The 19,316-nt window shown below is 47.9% G+C and overlaps 1 protein-coding gene across 1 annotated transcript in view; it reads right to left on the reverse strand.

The window, feature by feature from the left end:
• Positions 1 to 1,976: 1,976 nt before the first annotated feature.
• The window catches only part of LOC144722679 (lipopolysaccharide-responsive and beige-like anchor protein), a 281,782-nt gene continuing 264,442 nt past the window's right edge, over positions 1,977 to 19,316 (reverse strand). The window contains exons 50-56 of the mRNA XM_078600981.1: positions 18,791 to 18,862; positions 17,938 to 18,093; positions 15,845 to 16,015; positions 7,933 to 8,034; positions 7,624 to 7,820; positions 7,141 to 7,292; positions 1,977 to 6,324 (exon numbers count right to left, since the gene is read on the reverse strand). Coding sequence (XP_078457107.1) covers positions 6,225 to 6,324; positions 7,141 to 7,292; positions 7,624 to 7,820; positions 7,933 to 8,034; positions 15,845 to 16,015; positions 17,938 to 18,093; positions 18,791 to 18,862 — 950 coding nt within the window. The 3' untranslated portion in view covers positions 1,977 to 6,224. The remainder of the gene's footprint in view (positions 6,325 to 7,140; positions 7,293 to 7,623; positions 7,821 to 7,932; positions 8,035 to 15,844; positions 16,016 to 17,937; positions 18,094 to 18,790; positions 18,863 to 19,316) is intronic.

Below are 19,316 nucleotides of genomic sequence, written 5' to 3' on the forward strand. Positions count from 1 at the left end.
TTCCTTGTTTTATTTCATTTTATTTTTTTGAGCCGTTGTAAATTACGCACGCTCTCACCAATTACACACACCATGTCACCGCCACACTTTTTTTACGTGCAGTTTCACGAGCCACCGAGGCACAAGCCAAGATGGACAATCCGTCACCAAGCCTTATTTTATTCTTTTTTTTATAGGAACAACTGCTCAGGTGTCCAGTTTCTACGCGGGGCTAAAATTAACAGCCGAGAAATAGTCGCCCCGGTTTTCAAAGCCTCTGGGTTTTTCGTGACTGCCAAAGCAGAATTCTGATGACCTTTTCTTCAAATTTTTAGCCAGCCTCTTTCCGCTCCCCCACATCCCCCGCCCCCAATTTTTCCTTCGAAAATTAACCCACTTACATTGCCAGTAATTGCAGTTCGTGTTGTTAATGAGGCAATAATTGGTAGAATTTTGAGAAGTAATAAATTGCTTGCCATGATATTAAGGGAAGTAGAACATAAAAAAACACCTCAATGGCAAGGAAATGTGGCTTTTTAAAATGGGAATGTCACGGTGAATTTTATGACAAACCATTTGCCACTGCACACACAGCTATTTCTCAGAACATTGCAGATATGGCAATTATATGAGAAAAATGGCTTGTAATGGAATGCTGTTAATGCACCAACTAAAACTCAGTTCTCAATGAAGGACACCAATCACAGCCTCGACGCAAAACGTCGGGGCACGGTGTAAGGGCGTACGCATGCAGCAATGCAATCGGTTCATCGATTAAAATCAGTTCTCCCTTGTTAAAGTATTTACTTGACATTTTTCTCCAATTACGAGTCGAATCGTACTTTTGCCATTTTGTAATGAGATGAGAAATTTTCCATTCAGAACTCTGCAGCCGTCACCGTGTCGGAGAAGAACTCGAGAAAATGTTCTCACAGAACTACGTAAGTAGGCCCCCTAATCCACCACTATGGTCACACCTTTTATATACCCTGCAAAGAGTATTTGTTGACTGAATCAAACAGACATTCGTTCAGTCTCAAGAGCTGGAATTTTGCAAAATGAAGTGAAAAACCAAGTGTACTCTGACGATAATTTTCAGTGATTGGTGACCGAGCGAGACCATCAACTCGATACACTAAAAAATCCGGTTTAATCGGTGGCTGCCCAGATAAAACATCGAATTGTACGTGTAAGAATACATTTAAAATTGCTATATATCATAAGCAATCGGTTCGCGTGACCACTGCAACTAATAGCATATTTGCCACGATGTAAAAAAAAGTAGATTCTTGTGGTGGCAGTGAATCCCTGACACTTCATCCAATTCCGAGGGCTTCAATTTGTTAACAGCCTCGTGATGATCTGGTGGAGGGGGGGGCAGAAGCAACAGCCGAGGGAGGCCAAACCACTCAATCTGCTCACCACCGAGCCGGATGAAAAGTCACCGGTTTTATTCCTGCTAAAGACAGCCACTGATAATAACTTAGATTTAAAAGGCACCCTTAAGCAATGGATCTCGGAGCGCCATGCATGTAACGGAGGAGTAACCGACGAGATAGACTAAAGAGACAAGAACGAGAAAGAACCGAGAGTATTGTGGGCCACAAATTGGAACATCATTTCCATATTTTGTGTTTTAGCACAAATGCCATATTTGTGTGCTTAAAAAAAAAGTTGCTTGTGTGGGTACCAAGGGCAATTCTGGAAAAAGAGTTTTAGCCTAATTGTATTTACCTGTTGTCAATCCACTGCTGATGAAGGCCTCCCCCCAAGCCGTGTCAGTCATGGGAGGTGAAATGTGAAGCAAAGAAAAATACCATCAGATAAAAAAAAATTCACCAGCACAAAACAAGAACATTAAGTTTATAATATAAAGCCCTTCCCGCCATGCTCTTGATCTATTGGTCATGGGATTTGCTGAATTTCACAACGCCAGTCACAGTTCACCACATTGATCAGTGCGGGTTAGTAATGAGAATGGATACCACAGCACAATATAACCCTTCAAAGATATATATTTTTTTATTTGGAATTCAACGCCACTACAACAAAGACCACCAACAGCCAACGACGGAAACTCACAGCACGCGCTCAGAATTAGCGGAGGCAACAAAAAAATATGTACACCTAAAAGACATGCACCCACCGTACAAAAACACGCAACGGTACATGGAGATTCGGAGAAGGCACAAACTCCCCAGCATCACGTTACGATTCGAGTGACGCACCGTTTACAACAGCACGAACTTGTGCGGGGGACGACCCGGGCAGCGTTAAGGCATCGTGGGAGTCGGGACCTCGACAGTACTCGGCGGACCTCCTTTTGCAACCGACTCGTGCAGCAGTGTTCTCCTCCCATCAACAGCCACCTCCATTACCTCTATACCACTGTACATCCGAGCCACGCCAGTGTTGCACCACGCAGAGCCAACCCAGTGTGGCCTAAGAGGCACAAGGTTGTTTTTCCACTGCAGAATCCGATCCGTGCCGCTGACGACACGTGCAATGAATGAACCAATTAACCCGACCCGTATTCCCACTTGGCTCGGCAAAAAATCAGTGGAAAAGCACCTGTGCTTTGCTGGCATGACTCAAATATTCAAGTGGAAAAAGGGTGTATAATCAGTCAAGTTTGCCTTTGTGCTGGATCTGAATGATCCATGGGAATAGTCAATTGGGATGCACGGCAAGGTGGGCATCCTGTGCAGTCTGCATTTATGTTGTCACCTGTGCACAGGCGTGGCCAATTGAGTTCAGAATTTAGATGCATAATTGTACAAGTGTGTACATTCAGTTGCCTCGATTTAGATGCACGTGGCGTGGCCGACCAAATGTGGAGCAGAAAGCATTCGCGACGAGGGCTCGCGTCTTTCCGGTGATGGAAGACGCATTTTGATCCAAAAGCCGTGGGCGAGATGAACTTTCCCTGGCTCTGTCATCAGTTTTAATAGGCACCACTGGTGCACAAATCTCACTGCTAATGAAAACAATGCACAGATGCACGTGCGCCTTTCGCCAATTTGACTCCATGAATCCCTCCCGCTCCCCTCTGCTCGAGCCGACCGTCAAGAAGGGAAATGCAGGCATCGCTAATTTTACTCTCAGCGACAATCGTCAAGGTGGTGTCATGCCACACTCACGCAAATTGGCCCGCCGTTTGTCCGCAGCGTCTTCCGCTAATTAAAACGGTTCCGTAGCGCCAGGGGCAGCGACGCACTGCAACGGGGTGACACGAGGGCCACTAAGGATGAAATCACAAACTGCCTCGGAGGGCTCTGTCGAACTGATTCTAGAGCACGGTTGCACTAGGAGAGTTTGGCTCGGCGCTGCAAAGGGCTTCGGTGTTGGAACGCCAGGAAACAAAACGTGCGAGACCGTGAGTGTCAGCGCAGCGAGCCTGCAGAGCTGCTCGCAGGTAGAGAGCCACACTCAATATTTTATAAGCTCCCCAACTTGTCCCTGAGCAGCACTTGCTAAATGATGGGACGCAGAGAGAGAGGGGAGGGGAGGGAATTTCAACGCCAACAGCACAATGCTCACTTAACCCCCACATACACGCACATGTCTGTGTACGTGTGTGCGCACATGTGTTGCATGTGTGCATGTACCACCTTGCTTGATACAGGTAATGAAGCCATTATCAGTGCGGAATTTCCGTCGTTTTAACGAGAATCTGTTGAGAAATGTTTCTTGAATGATACCAAACGTTGCAGAGGTCGTCGCTCGTCGCTCGATTAGTTGTTACAGATTCGCCTTCCAACAACGAATAATCGCGAGTTCTGATATGCCTGAACGTGCAAAGTTGAGGCCACACGTAAAGCCCCCAGCAGGCAGCTCAGTGCTGGCTTATGCATAGATAACCAACTCCAGCAGCTGTGGCAGACTCGGCCAACAAGAATCCCTTTGTACTCCAGTCTTGAGGTTACGAGTTAGAAAAACGTCAACCATTTTTTTTTTACGTAGCACTATATTTTTAGATTTTTTATACTTAACATTTTTTTTTGCAAGGCACACTCTTACACGGTACACTTAAAAAGCCGGGGGGTGGGGGGGAAAGGCACAAAACCACACGACTAAGCAAAAGAGTGAAAGTGAGGACAAGGCGCACCTTATTTAATATGCTGCCATTTAAAAAATTAAAGAAGAAAAAATTCAAGCCCAGGGTAATAATGAGCAGGGTGGCCCTGCCGTTCTGAATTCAGCTACGTGAGGTTAATGCTGTACCCACACGCGGGGGGGGGGGGGGGCAGGGGGAGGTTAAACGGGAACCCGGTACCACCAGGTACATCGTACCATCCGAAACATCCGCTCCGGGTGGGTGCTCAATGCCTACGACTGTGTTACCAAAAGTATGAGACATTTTTTTTTCCCATGGGATGCATTTGCCGTATTTTCTTGGGAAGACGAGGCCTAAGCATGATTGTTAGTTGCGGTATCGAATGTTCGTCGGGAAAGTGTTTTTTGTAATAAGTGCATCCCAAGTGGAGAAGACCGACATGTCCAAAAGACCTCATCAAGTTTTAAGCGATTGTCAAACACCGGACATGCTTTCGGAATGTCGCATCAAACTCGTATAACCGTAGGAACTACAGTAACATGATGGCGTGACAGCGTGACAAGGCTGCACATCGACTCTACATGGTGAGAGACATCAGTTATTCGATTACATTTCCATCTTAAGTACAAACATCTAAAAAACAAACTGTTCGTCGAATGGCCATTATATCCACCCATGTGAACAGGTAGGTACTGGTGGTGTATTACACGTGAACATTATTCTATTTAAATGTATCGAGGATAGCCTCACCGAGTCTCAACAATGGTTTTTCGTGACGGTGCTGCTTGAGAGTTGTGGGCTCTCAATCCCTTTAGCATTTTTTTGGATAAAAAAAGGAAACCGGAGGGGTCTGGAGAAAAACCCCAAACACACAATGACGGGACGATGCTCCAACTCGGCACAGATAGGTCCCGTGGGCGGTACGACCATCACTGCCCTGCAGACACAAGTGTGGTGCGCACGCGTGCGCCATCTCGCCATCAATGCCCCGCCTCCCCAGGCCGCTGGGGTTGTAGGTGAGCTACAGGTGAGGGCACCACCACACCTGGACGATGACGGAATGGATCTTGGCGATGTGCAGGAGATTAGCCGAGAACGATTTCCAACAGTTTTTACTTCATTGATGTGTTTTTAAACTCATTTAATTCGACAATCAATTAAGAAATAACTACCCCCAACCACCCTACCCTTAAAGAAATTAAATATTCTAGCATAAATATTTACGTGGTACGATTTCACCGCTAATTATGACGAAGAAACACATTGATCCAGACTGAGGTTATGCGCTACACATCATTTGCAGGTTGCATGAAACATCTTGATTTTATTTGTATCCCCAAACTTCTGTTGCTCTCAATGACTCGGGTAAAGAATCACACTTGCATGATTACAATAGGCCACAGACGACTACATCGATGGTGCCTCAATTAAAGAGAACGCCACCTGCATCCCAGTCCCCAAGGGCCGGGACGCCGCAAAGAGTGCAGGCAAAGAGACGAAGGCAGCTTCGTTTACTGCATTGAGCCTCACTCACTAAGGCGAGAGTCTGGTCCAGCCGGTGATCCTGCACAGGAATGACCGGCGATCACCAGCTGACGCGACCCGTCATCGCGAATGCCGCCCGTCTGCGCCGTTTGATTATTTTGAGCGAGCGATTTACGAACGAGCAAAACACCGGGCCGCGGCCAAAAGCTCAAGCGGGTTAGAGGAGCACCAGTTCAGTAGCATGATGCAGCACGAGAACGCGACGACAATGGAGAGAACGAAACGAAAGCGAGACGGCGTTGTGCATGACCCCCACATTGCACTTCTCGTGTAAACCCGAACCGCTCACTGTGAAATGTTGACGTCCGCTCTCGTACCGAGGCCACCGCCAAGCCCCCGCGGAGTTCCACTTTCCAGATCACCGCCACGCATTGACGCCACCGCCCACTCAAGCAGCCGCGGCCGGGGCGTGCCGCTAACCAAACACCAATTAACCCGATCGATCCGCCGATTGATCCCAAGAACAAACGTCTCGTCAAGACGCGTGACGCGAGCCTCGTGCCAAGTCCCCGGCGGTAGGGAGAGACGGGGGATGAGCTGACTGGCAACGCACCAGCAGGCACGGGAAGGGAAGGGGTGGTTTTGGTGGCGCCATCTCAGCCGCGGGGGGGGGGGGTGGGGGGCGGCTGGGGCGCGGGGCTCGCTAGGGCGCGGAGTAGCGCTCCTGGTACTCGCAGTGCCAGTGGTTGAAGTTGATGTGGAAGAGAACGATGCTTCCCGTCGCCATGCCCGCAATCACAACTCTGCAACACACGTGCCAGATGCGTATACATCCGTCAATTACACACGCGCACATGCACGCACACCCATGCAAAACATAAAGTTGTCACATCTCTCCTTCGGGCCGTGTCACTGGCAATCGTCTGTGAGGTCACGTGATGTTTTCCTATCTTGTCCATCCACAGGTGGATGAGGGCCTTCTCATGTCATTGCAGGTGGTGGGGCTCATTCGAATATACTTCACCACGATGGTCAATGTGGGGGTTTGGTGAAGGCAGGAAGCATAGAAGTACAACAACGGATATTTATGTACTGCCATCTGCTACCCCTACCCTCCCCAACCTGGCCCCGGGCTCCGTAACGCCTGTTATGCATGGTAGTCCCCCAACCAAGCACCAACCACCCAGGCTCAACTCTGCCTGGTTTCCAAGATCGAGCGCATTCCGTGCGATATGGTCATACATGTGAAATAAAAGCCAGAGATGGAAATACACATTTCCACACTTCGATGAGTAATCTAGATGTGACGGCCACTGCCGTTTTTAACTAAGCGCCGTAGCTTTACCATGTGGTGCTTGTTTTGCGCACTCTGGAGAGGTGATGGTAATGGGGTGAGTGGATGTAAGATTTCAGGATTAGGAGACCCCTACTGCTCTACCAACTACACCATATCTTGGCAAACGCTAGAAATTCACTGAATATGAATTGTGAAAGCAGGTTTAGTAAAACCATCCTCGGGTAAGAAACCTAGAGGCACAAAAACACTTGGCAAAGGAAAGACAATGATTAAATTGCAATTGAAATCGGCGCACACAGAGAGCTGCCCTGTTGTCACCCACCTCTGGTCATAGGACAGGCCAAGGGCCCTGACGGACGAGTCGCACATGGGGTACGTGTAGAGTTTGGCGAGGTCGTAGGCGCGCCACACCTCCACCACTCCCTTGTCCCCCCCGGTGAGCACGTACTGCCCATCCGCGCTCAGCACCATGGCCTGGGCATAGAGATCAAGCGTTCGGGTCCGACGCGTCGTATTCAGACGGAAGCGGCATTTCGATGCCATCTGAACCCAGATTGCATTGCGTATTAATCTAACATTGTGTTGTAACATTAACGAGACCCACAGACTCGCACACAAGACCCAGATATAGTACTCACACAGAGACCAATATACTCGTATGGCTGCCTCCATATATAATAAATATGCCCACTATCTGTACAGTCTTGAGTTGCAGTTGCAATGAGACACTACACGGACCCACAGTGCACTGCATAGCGAGCAATGATGCGTGCGCGTTTCGAGGCAGGGATCAAGCAACGCTCACCCGTGTGGTGTCGCCGGTCGGCGTTCGCGCAGAGAGTCGTCCGTTGACGCTGAAGCTGAGCAGCGTCCCGTCGTCGTAGTAACCGAAGCAGAGCGCGTCCTGGGAGATGGCGAGTAGGAGTGGCGTTGCCGTGGCGCTCGCTCCCTCCAGTGCACGCAGCAGCTCGCCCGCAAGGGTGTGCATGAGGCAGGGGCTCCCTGCTCACCACACGGCAGAGGACGAAGACATCCATCGTCATCATCGCCACCATCGTCATTGTTATTATCATCGTCACAGTGTTGTGGCGTGAGCGGGGCAGAGACAGGTTACCGATGGAGCCGCTGATGATGAGGCCGAGCTCAGTGCTCACGGCGACGCTCGTCACCTCCGTGTCGTGGCCCGTCAGGATGGCGCGGGGGCTGCGCATGTTTCCTGGAAGACACGCAGAGCAGGGCGGCTAAGTGACTCACTCTGCCATTGCAAACACAGAGTGAGTCACTCACCACAAACACAGGTCACTCACTATGTCACCACAAACGCAGGTCACTCACTCTCTCACCACAAACACAGGTCACTCACTCTCTCACCACAAACGCAGGTCACTCACACTGTCACCGCAAACGCAGACACCTGCGCTTCTTTCAAGACGAAGTCGCCATGAATTAACGAGGCTTTTAGCGATTCATCCCAATCGCGGTCTGTCGAACCAACACAGTTTGTGGTGACGATTCGATGCAAGGGTTCATTCTTCTTTCCTTTCTTGACGCCATCTCATCTGCACGCTTTGTTATCGTTCCAGGTTTGTATCCTTTCGTTTGCTCTACTCCAATGCCAAGCAATTTGATAAATTGTCATGATTTGCGATCGTAATACAGGCTGAGAAGCCATTCTTTGTCTATTTTTACTGTTTTGTATCGTCTATCACTTTCTCTATATCGTCTGCACAGTTCTGTTCACTCAATTAGGATGCATCTAATAGACTGCTTGTATACGGCGGTTTAAATTCTATATTCTTACACAAACGATGTGATGTAACGATTGTGAGTGGAAGAATACATTTCAATTCAGAAAACGATGCATTGTTACATGCCTGGCATTTACTTTGTACGTGGCCCGAGTTCATGGCATCATCATTAGTCAATCACAAGTGTCAGTATTTGTGCACGGAAGGGGCTGTCATAACAATGAGACCGCTACCGAGCAAAGCGGCATCATCACACTCAAAAGAAAAGAAAACAAAAACAATATTTCTGCAAAATAGCAGCCGGGACACCGATTAAAAACTTTACGGCATGAGAATATCGGTCAACTTAACTTATGGAGTCCTAGAAACAGATTCATTGAAGATGTGCGTTGCCTCGATGGAAATGTAATAATTTAACGCCAATGACATTTCAAAGTAATTTGCGGCTAAAACAGAACGGCGCAATACCCAATGGGCTGTGAGCAAGCTTGACCGATCAAAGCGGGAAAGAATTATGGCGCGGGTTTTTTGCACTCGCTCATAAGCCGCAAAAAGTACACACGGGGGCCACAGGGTGATGACGGTGATGCGTAGCAACGGCGCTAAGTTTGTAATCCTAAAAGAAACGGCGTGCAACTCTTCACGAGTGAAAAATATCTCCCCCCCCCCTCTTTCTCTCTCCCAGGCCACCCTCTCGGCTGACTTCCCAGTCGTGGAAAAGTGAACTCAGTGTGCAAACAAACAGCGCTGTGCGGGCAGCGCGGCGAGAAAGGAAGGAGGAACGCGCGACAACATCTGTAAGAGTTCAGAGGCAATTATGGAAGTCCTCTTTTTTCCCACTTTTTTTTTATACAAACAGTGCTCCTGAATTTAAATTGCAAGCAGGTCTTTTTGGCTTTCTTTAATTCTTTCCTTTTTTTTAGCGCTCCGACTGTTTTTCGGGTCGTCACCCGCAGCATCGGGCCGATTTTCTCCACCATGTGTCGCCGCACGTGCTTCAGAAGATGCTCCCAGCGACGCGGAGCGAAACGTCGGACATCATGCCGAAGGGCACGAAAACACGGCGTACAGTCGTGCGCCACAACTGTGATAACCCACACGGGTAGTGTCTTAATTTTAACGGAAAGATTTCCAGTCAAGTCGTTCACAGACTGCTTTCTGTGATTCATGGCACTGAGACTGAACTCTAAACAGGCGCGTGACATTTCACAAATTGATGCATTACATTGGATTTTGTTTTTACTTACTAAATCTCTGACATGATATTTGATGTTAGTGTTACATAAAAGTTTAATCAATTTAATGGCTTTGAAAATATACCGTAACGTACGCGCGTGTATATTTATTATCAATGCGGCGCTATTTATCAGCAATGTAAAAAAAAAATTCCACGATTAATTGTCAGCGAAAGTCATCACATCAGCCGACATCGATCAACGTTGTTTATCAATCTCTTCTTTGGCTTTTTTTACAAATTCCGAATCGCGGCTCTTGCGCGAGCAAAACAACACTCGCTTCTCCAGAGCAATTACAGCGGTGGGGACGTTCGCGCCAAAACAGCGCTTCAATCGGTGCGGAGCCGTGGAGACGGCGCACCGAGAGGTTCTCAGGGTTGTCCAGAGCCGGCGGGGGGCGCGCGCCCGGCATGGAAGCAATTATGCCCCTTTCGAGTTCCGAGATCATGTGTCCCGGTCAACGCTTTTCGTTGCATCTCGCAAGCTGATTGCCGCCCCGCTCTAATGATTAGAAAATAAACCGCGAGCCCTCCTCTCTCTCTCTCTCTCTGGTGGTGGCACGCCGACACGCGGGGCAGCAGATCGCGAGGCGAGAGTGTCCTCCCGTTCCGGCGAGCCACGTTCCCAAGGACATTCCGACTGAGGAGTCTCTGCACTCGTGTTGAATGAGGTGACTCGTGAGGTAGCCCTTTGCCATGTGTGCGTGTTTTTTTTCCCTGCCGCCCCTTCATAAATAATAATAATAATTCTCGGACGTCGCACGCGCTGTCTGCGAATGCTGCTCACGCAACTGATAATGAAGATTTAATGCCCTCAGGACGCGGCAGACATCTGCAAACAATTTCAGCTTCTCTTTCATGCACTTCAATATCCTATCACCGTGACAAAAAAACAAGCCCAACTACAATTTCACTTTCATCCTCATTTCAACAATTAACATGCAAAACCACAGCCAATTTTAAATCGCCAGATGAAAAAAAAAACCGTTCACATTAGTCAGTGCTGCAGCCGAGAAGTTGCCTCTCTTTAAACACCGGGTACTTTTCATCCAAATTTGGCAGCTCGCCGGGCTTCCTACTCCCGAGCGCGGCCGACGAAACAAACCCGCGCTCCCGTCGGCGCTGAAGCCGGCTGCGAAAGCCACGGCACCTCCGCTGTCGCAGCGGGCAGTAGTGATGGTGGTGGGGATTACTCACTCACGCCGCGTGGCCTAATGGGCGACACGCACCGCGATAACCATCGCCTGTGTGCACGCGGCCGGCCGAGGGGACCGCGCCAAGGGAAGCCCAGCCTGGGCAGCACTCTCAGCTGCAAGCAATTTGTTTTATAATGAGTAAATCCCAGGAAGTGCCGGAGAATTATGTCTGGCCCCCACCGCCCCCTTCCCACCACCCCCCGCGCTTTTTGGCTGCCAAGGATAGGGCATTTTTTTTTACTTCCTTCGTATTTTTCTTTTGCTCCTTTTGGCTTTTTTTTGCACGCACAGATTACATTATTTAATAAAGCCTCTTCGTGTTCGTCTGCCGTGTCGCGGCCCACGTGAGTGGTCTCTCAGAATTTACACAAACTTTGGGCTTGCCGTCTGGCATCTGTCCAGCACCTTTCTTTTTTTTTAATGCTAACAAATGATGTATTACCGGAATAAATGTAAATACAAGAGGAGAGAGAGTTGGGTAGAAAAAGCGGCCCCTTGGCTTTGTTCTACCATGAAGCATGACATATCAGATGTAAGTCACAGCAGGAAATGTTATTGTATTATTTTTTTCGGTGTAGTTCACGTAAAAAAAGCGTCTTAAAGCAAACGAACAAGGCTGCGAGCCGGGCGTGCGGCACGCACCATCGGTGCCTGACGGTGTTCTTGGAAATGCTAATATTTTTTTGCCGAAATTGAACATCCACACAAGTTCTCTTTTGGTTTATTTACAGTTTGTGAAATTTTTAAAACAAACAGGACCCACGGCCGCGGCGGCGCAGGGCAAATTAAATGCCAGATCGCGACCGTGCGATTTGAGAAATAATAAGTGCCTGAATAAAAGCGGATGATTAATGTTTCAAAGCGTTGTGAAGAATTGTGTGAAAAAACATCAACCCCCCCCCTCCCATTCATGAGGAAAGGCAACTGTGAGTAGAAAGACTTTAAAACACTTGTTGTGGACTATAAACAGTGAGGTCAAAACCACAGCGATTAGGAAACTTGAGCCTTGCCCCCGTTCAACCAAAAGAAGGTTTATCACCATAAGGAGAGCCAGGAAGGTCAAGCGGGGTTCTTAAAAAAGTCTCCGCTATTAAAGTATTATTTCAATAAGCTTTGTGCTTTACTTAATCACATGCTTTAGAACACGTGTGAGTGTGTGAGTGCATCATTGCCAACATGTAAAATCTAATTGTTCATGCAATTGAGGCATATTTAGATTCACCTTCAACCAATGCTCGTACTAATTTTTGGAGCATATAAAATAAATATCACGTTATTTAAATTAAGAAAAAAACAAGCTTGTGCAAATTCAGCTCTCCAGGCCTTGATTTGCACTAATTTAAATGTTACTTTTCTACGTAGACTGCCATGTTACTTAACACGGGCCTCACAGATCTGCACTGGCTGAACCTTCAAAACGCCAGAGTTTCCACTCCTCCATATCCCTTCAACTGAGTATTGCCGCATTATTATTTTACAAAAATGAATTACAACCACAGTTTGTTTTAAGGGATTTGTGCGATGGTTGTCAGGATTTCCAGTCTTGGTTGCCACCAGTGTTTAGGTGTGATGAATCCTGATTTGACATTGAGTAAACACAACACGTGACTATGTGTCCTTGGCAAATAAGCACTAATGAAAATTAAGGTTTGGCCATCCGTTCAAAAATAAAAAAAACCCCTCTGTACGCTTTAATTACTCGCTGGCATTTCTGAGATTTTAACCAAAACCAACAAAGGTTTGAATTACTGAGCTTCCTTTCTGAGACACTAAGTAAATTATAACGATCTTCAGATCGAAATCCAAGAAACGCGTGTCCTCAATTTAATTATCGGAGTGCCTGACGGTCACAAAGGCCTCTCCGTACAAACAGGAAACGGAATGGGGCCAGGGCACTCGTAGGAGAGGCGAAGAAAAGCTACGGCACGGCCACTGAATTCACGTGGCGAGCCGAGCGAGTGGGGAAGTTTGGAGCTTGCAAGATCGACGAGACGACCAAGATTCTTCGCTCGCTCCTTTATATAGTCCGCTGGCTAAAACGCTTTCAACTGAAATCAATGGGGGGAAACAAAAACAGCGAAACAATAAAATAACAGACGCACCACTTACGCTCCAGTTGAAAATTGTTTCGACGGGAACATGAGAGACTTTATCGATGCCTTCTCCTGCACGTGTGTCTGTGTCTTCCGTGTGTGGGGAGCGCAGCATTAAGTGCGTTGCGCTACAAACCTGGCGACCTGAGTATGAAGCCCGCTCACGGCCACCAACAGCAGTGACGATTATCTGAACCGGTCCTGGGCCTCCTCTAGGTCGACTTAGCCTCAAATGAGTACCTACTACAATGTGTAAACATCGCCACTGGGGCGACATCGCCACTGGGAAGACAAAGGCGGGCGTGCGGGCGTGCCGGCCCTTCATAGGTGCTCGCTAACAGCATTTGCCCCAACGGTCTGAAAGGCTATATGGGGGATCTTTGTATTTGTGTGTCTGGTCAATGAACATAGGGTGGAGTTGGGGGCCCATTGCATCACGGTGCTGCACAGTAAGACACAGCAGGTGAGAACGGCTGAATATGGAGAAACAATATTAGCTACTCTGGCGATTTGTAATATCCTAGGATTACTTTTAGATTACATTGTAGAGTCGAAATATGATCCTAGAAGCCTTAAAAGTTAACGTGTCTTGTAAATCCCAGGAGAGCATAGGTAAAACTGCAAAAACTGTAAAATAAATCCACAAAACTGAGAGGCACGTCTGTGTGGTGCTGGATAACAGAGACATTGACTGCCCGAGCTGCAAAACTGTGGCAGCCTGGCAGCAGCAACTGTGCATAATTAGCAGCAGCAGCAGCAGCACAATTATGAAAGGCTCAAAAATACACTTTGAAAAAAAGGTTATGAAGGTTTTTGACAGCAGCCTAATTTTGTTGGTTTAAGAAAAGTTACTTTTGTAAATAATGTATTTGAGAGCGCGTTTGAAGGTGGCATGCAAAGCTAATTGATGTGGAGACTCCCTATTACTACCAGCCATCGAGACCACACAGGGAAATACAATCCCACACATATAAGTGCTGCTTCTCTATGATATCTACTGTATCTCCGATTTTCTTACCTGTGACACTTTATTTCCCCAGGTGTAAAAAAAACAATCCACAGCTTATCTGTGATATACTTTGCAAAGTCTAAAACCAATAAACATAAGTAAACGTTTAATACGTAACGCAAAATAAAATTTAGCGTCGTGATGCATCATATTATTTAGCATCAATCTAGTACCCATATTTAAAAACGAGTCATTGCCTTTAAACATCTGGCAGTTTAAGGAAACCTGCCTTCTGATGAGACATTTAACGTTGAAATGGTCTAGAGATGTTCTTGTGTTGAACCAATGCTGATGAAATTACGAATTTCTCTGGAAGGCCATGTACCTGATGGATTTTGTGAAAAATACTTTTAAATGTTTACGTGAAGGGGCAGATATGCAGAGGAGGCACATTGCTTCATTCAATATATCGGCAGCTCATCTGTATGTACGTTTGTCCAGAGAGGTCCTCCTAGACTGCTCTACCGATTACATTTGAAAGTGTATCTTATGTCAATATGATTTCAATTACAAAAAAATACCTTTTAACCCAACAATTCTGTGTATTATTGGCCCCGGTGCTGCTTATCTGCTCGACCATTTACAGCCAGACTCACTGCATAAAAACATACAATGGGCAGCTGTACACCGTTGGGGAGGGGTGTGTGACGAGGTTGGGGAGACAGTTTCCGCTATACTACACAAACTGGTGAATGGTGAGGGTCAGGAGAGTTGTTGAATGGTAACAGGCGAGTATCGGCTGATTGGTGAATGCCTGACAAAGATCAGGTGAGTATAACACGAGCGTTGCATCACCTCTATCCATAGAACCGGTTGCCCGCGCGTTTGTTATTATTGTTGTGTGTTGCAAAAAAATGATTGCTCAGTCAGATGCATCCCTAACTAGACCATGGCCTCGTGAGCGAACGATCGTTCAGATTAGGAGGAGAGGAATTCTGACGAGAGATTAAAGCGGCCCGACACTTAAGTGGCACAGCAATGCGGCTCGTTAGCGCATCTCCCTTCTGCGCCTGCCGAGACGGCACAATGGTGTGGGGGGGGGGGCCCCGGCGATGTGGAGAGATCAAGACGACATCCCGGGCATACGAGGCACCGATTTGTCACGGCAGTGACGTGCCTGTAGTAAAGCGCTACTGCAAGCAGGTTGCCGGCACTTTCTCTGTGCACTAAGTGTCGTATACTCTTAGAAATGTGGGTTTTGTCAATCACTCCAATTTCTTTCCACACCCAAATCCAGTTCACGGGGAATTGGCCAACGATCCCAAATAGGGCTCTCTTGAAAATATGTCGCACGATGCAACGCAGCTATCCTGGTTGGCGCCCGAGGCTCACAGAGCCAGCCTAAGGCTCGCTTATGATTCTTTGGGTCCTGTATTAATGTCAGAAGCTCACAGAGCCAAACAAAGACACCTGGAGGCTTTTTGAGAGTCACCGAGGGTGTCCAAGGCTCAGAGAGACAGCATTAATCATAATAATTTACATGCAAGCCATCCAGGGATCTCGGTGTGCCATGCACAGAGTTAGGAAATATAAATACGCCAAGTTCCGCAGTCCACTGGTCACATATGGGAAGTGTAGGCCAGGCGAAACAGGTGAGTCTGTAGAGAAGACCTAAACACGGGCGAGTGACTTCGCCTGTCTAACCACTGGTGGGAGAGACATTCCGTAGTCTTGGCCCAGCGCATGCAGAGGGCTTTGAGAGTGGCACGGCCGTGGGGAGCTGCCGGGTCCGTTCACGGCTCTCACCGTGCGTGGTGCGGTCCCCCAGTGCGAGCTCCCGGCCGCTCCAGCTCCACAGCAGCACCGTTGCGTCCCTCGAGCCGGACGCCACGTAGCAGTCGCCCCCCACGCCCACCTCGGAGCGCGCCAGGCACGTCACCACGTCCCAGTGGCCGAACATGGCCTGCTTCAGCCGACCTGCGGGAATGGGGGGGGGGGGTCGCGGGATACGGCATTTTACGAGACCACCGTGGAAAAAGATCTCCATAGCTCATTGGATTTCTCCAGGGTGAATAAACATTCTGATCCTGATTGGTTGGTGACGGGCCTGCCGGAAAACAACCACGCCGGCCGATACACCAGCGTCAAAACTGCCTTAGCTTAAATTCAGCACATCAGTTTGCATGTATGAAAGTTAAAAGGTGCAGCCGTGCAATTTCTTGTCAATGGCACTGCTGGAGGAGGCTCCAGGCAGATCTAGAGAACACTTCTAGAGGGCATTTGACCTCTTCCATGCAAGCCAGACGTCTTGGCAGAAGTGCGAGTACTCACACTTTACCCCACCACACAAACAGCTGAATATTATTATTATTATAGCATGACTGGACAATAACCTTCCCTTTTGGCAGAGAAACATTTGCGGTCTGAAGCCAATATCATCAGGTTAACATAAATGCTGCTCTTCATCAAATCCACAGTCCGTGCATTGGTTGGGCGACAGACAGATGATATGCAGATTAGTACGAACTGTGCGAGAAGGACACGGCGGATTTGAATTACACGGATGTGCGAGATAAACGATCTTGGCGAGACGCGAGGGTGAGAGTGCTCGGAATCGCTCGGTGGATTGCATCGCGCGCATTGATCGCAGCGATTAGGTACATTACACGATTACACATTGTACACAGACTCCACGGATTAAGAGAGATTAAGGGATGTAGGGAATGATGAATACCTCTTCAAGATAGACAGGGGCAGAGGTACTTACATATTGGTGTACGTGTGTGAATGTATACTCGTACAAAGGGGGTTTACCCAGCCGGAACAAGACATACAGAAGATGTAGATAGCCATACTAAGATGTAGTAGAACATCATACAGCCGTGCAGACTGTTCGGGCAATTGCTGTTCGCAAGCACTTTTCTCAGCCACACATACGTAGGCAGACCAACATCCTGAATATAGAGCGAGAGACAGACAACCTAACACAGATATATACACTAACAAATAAAGACGTGTACATGTGTACTATGTTACGTGCAAACTGACACGCACGCATAAAAAGACATGCATAAATTAACCTCTACATAGACAACCACGACTGGAAGATTTACATGGCCACAGGCCGCTATATCCAGACGTGGACAGACATTGCGCATGCAAAAATTGGTCTTCCAGCAATTCCATAAATCGTCACGATTTGGGGTCATGATCTGACAATTCATGATTCAAGTGATTTTTGTCTAATTTTTACCATCTCGTTGACATTGTTTCTCATGGCTTAACTCTCATTTGTATAGTTTTACTAACTCCGTCAGCCTAAATGTAATTTTGGCGTATCGTATGCATATTTTTTTCAGAAACCATAAACACTTATTTCTCACACGCAAGATCTGATGGGTGTACCATGAGCATAAGGATACATTTTAATCCATTAACTGATGCATCATTACAAACCTTAATTAACTCACACAGACTGTTGGGGCAGATTCTGTCGGCGTGCACAATGCACGATGAAGGTGGGGTGGCCAGCACCATGCCCGGCAGCTTTTAGGCTGTAGCTGTACCAGTGACTTGGATTTAATTCCCAACCACGGCTAACATCAGTTACGAGCAATATTTGAACCGGCTCTATAAGTAGACTCCGCCATAAATGAGTAACTGGTCTGAGTGTGTAAAAATATCGGCACTGGAAAGACAAAAGCTATACTTAGCAAGACAAAAACAAAGATCCCCCGTATAGCCTTAAGAGACTGTTGGGGCAAGTGCTGTTAACGAGCTATTCCGAGCAGACACGTAGGAACAGACACAGCTGGACCTGTACGTACACACAGACAGAGAGGCTGACAGATGGACAAACAAGCTGGCCATTCCAACGCACGTCTCTCAACGAGCGTTACCGGTGTCCGTGGAATAGACGCGGAAGCTCTTGTCCCAGAACCCGCCGAGCATGACGAAGCGATTGTCGGCCGTCACGGTGAAGGTGTTGACGCACGTGGGCACGCTGTGGTCCACGGGGTCCACGATCTGCCGCCGGTGCAGGCCCATGTTCGCCACTGGGGGACGAGCGCAGAGCGCGGCCCTCTTTAAATCGACGCACGGCTACAGCTAGGAGAATATCGTCTCACCAGAAGATACGTCGGGATGATAAGAGTCATCGGGCGAGGAGAATCATCCGGCTGGAGAGGCGTCAGGCGAGTGCAGGAGTCGGCAAACAAAATAACAATAAGAGCCTTTTTTTTCGAATTCGGTAAAATATTCAATATTTCAAGAGCCGCAATGCGATGTGAATGACGTCACGAAGCAGTCCTTAAAGAGCCACCGCATGCGGCTCCGGAGCCGCAGTTTGCCGACCCCTGGGCTAATAGAATCATCCAGGTAGGAGAGTCATCGGGTTAGGAGAATCGTCGTGCTCGAAAAATCGTAAAAGTGTTTCCTCTCTGGCTATTTTAAACTTGAAAGCTGTGATATAGTGGCTGTCGCGATACACCATGAACCTAGCGAACCTACGTTTAATTCCTGGCCACAGCTAACATCAGTGGTGAGTACTGCGCAGCGGTGGTGAAGTATGGTCAAACAACCCCTATGCCTGACAAAGCGTGGGGAAGGCCTTCACCAAATAGTGGATTATGTAATTTAAAATTAGAAAAAATGTTACACAATAAATATATGGACAACAGGCATCTACGCGTGTAATACACAGTGTGTGAATGTAAAACGTTGGGTACACATAAGCTGTGCGTGAATGCTTACCCAACAAGGGATCAATTTCGACGGGCAGCCGCATTATGTCTTCCATGGACGCACTGGATCTCTCCAGCGAACCTGTGGCGGCGAGTGGAACGGCGCGAGAATTACACCCAACATGGTCGCGGACGTGCTTGCTGCACGCAACTGTCTCTCAGTAACACCGCAAGCACTCGCACTGCTGCAGACCCTTGCCATCTTCACCAGCCCACAGTGGTTATCAACTTGAGAAGTGTTTCCCCTGCCCACACAGTTGTTGGGCAGCACCCACTTGAACTGGGAGAAGGTGGTGGAGCGTCTTGAGATGCTTTTAGTATTTACATGCTGCAGGCATGTCGCATGTACTTTGGATTAGCACGGTTGGCTACAAATGGTGCGTATTATTATTATTACAGGATAGCCCCTACTGAGTTACTACAAAGCGGAAGTGATTTTCTCACCCTGGAAAATGTTGACGGGAGGGGGGGGGGGAGATGAATGATAACGATAACCTTGATGACAATAATGATCAACACCATCGTAATCATGGAGA

The sequence above is a fragment of the Lampetra planeri genome, chromosome 15 (genome assembly GCF_965212315.1).
Source record: "Lampetra planeri chromosome 15, kcLamPlan1.2.h2, whole genome shotgun sequence".
In the NCBI taxonomy this organism is placed as follows: Eukaryota; Metazoa; Chordata; class Hyperoartia; order Petromyzontiformes; family Petromyzontidae; genus Lampetra; species Lampetra planeri.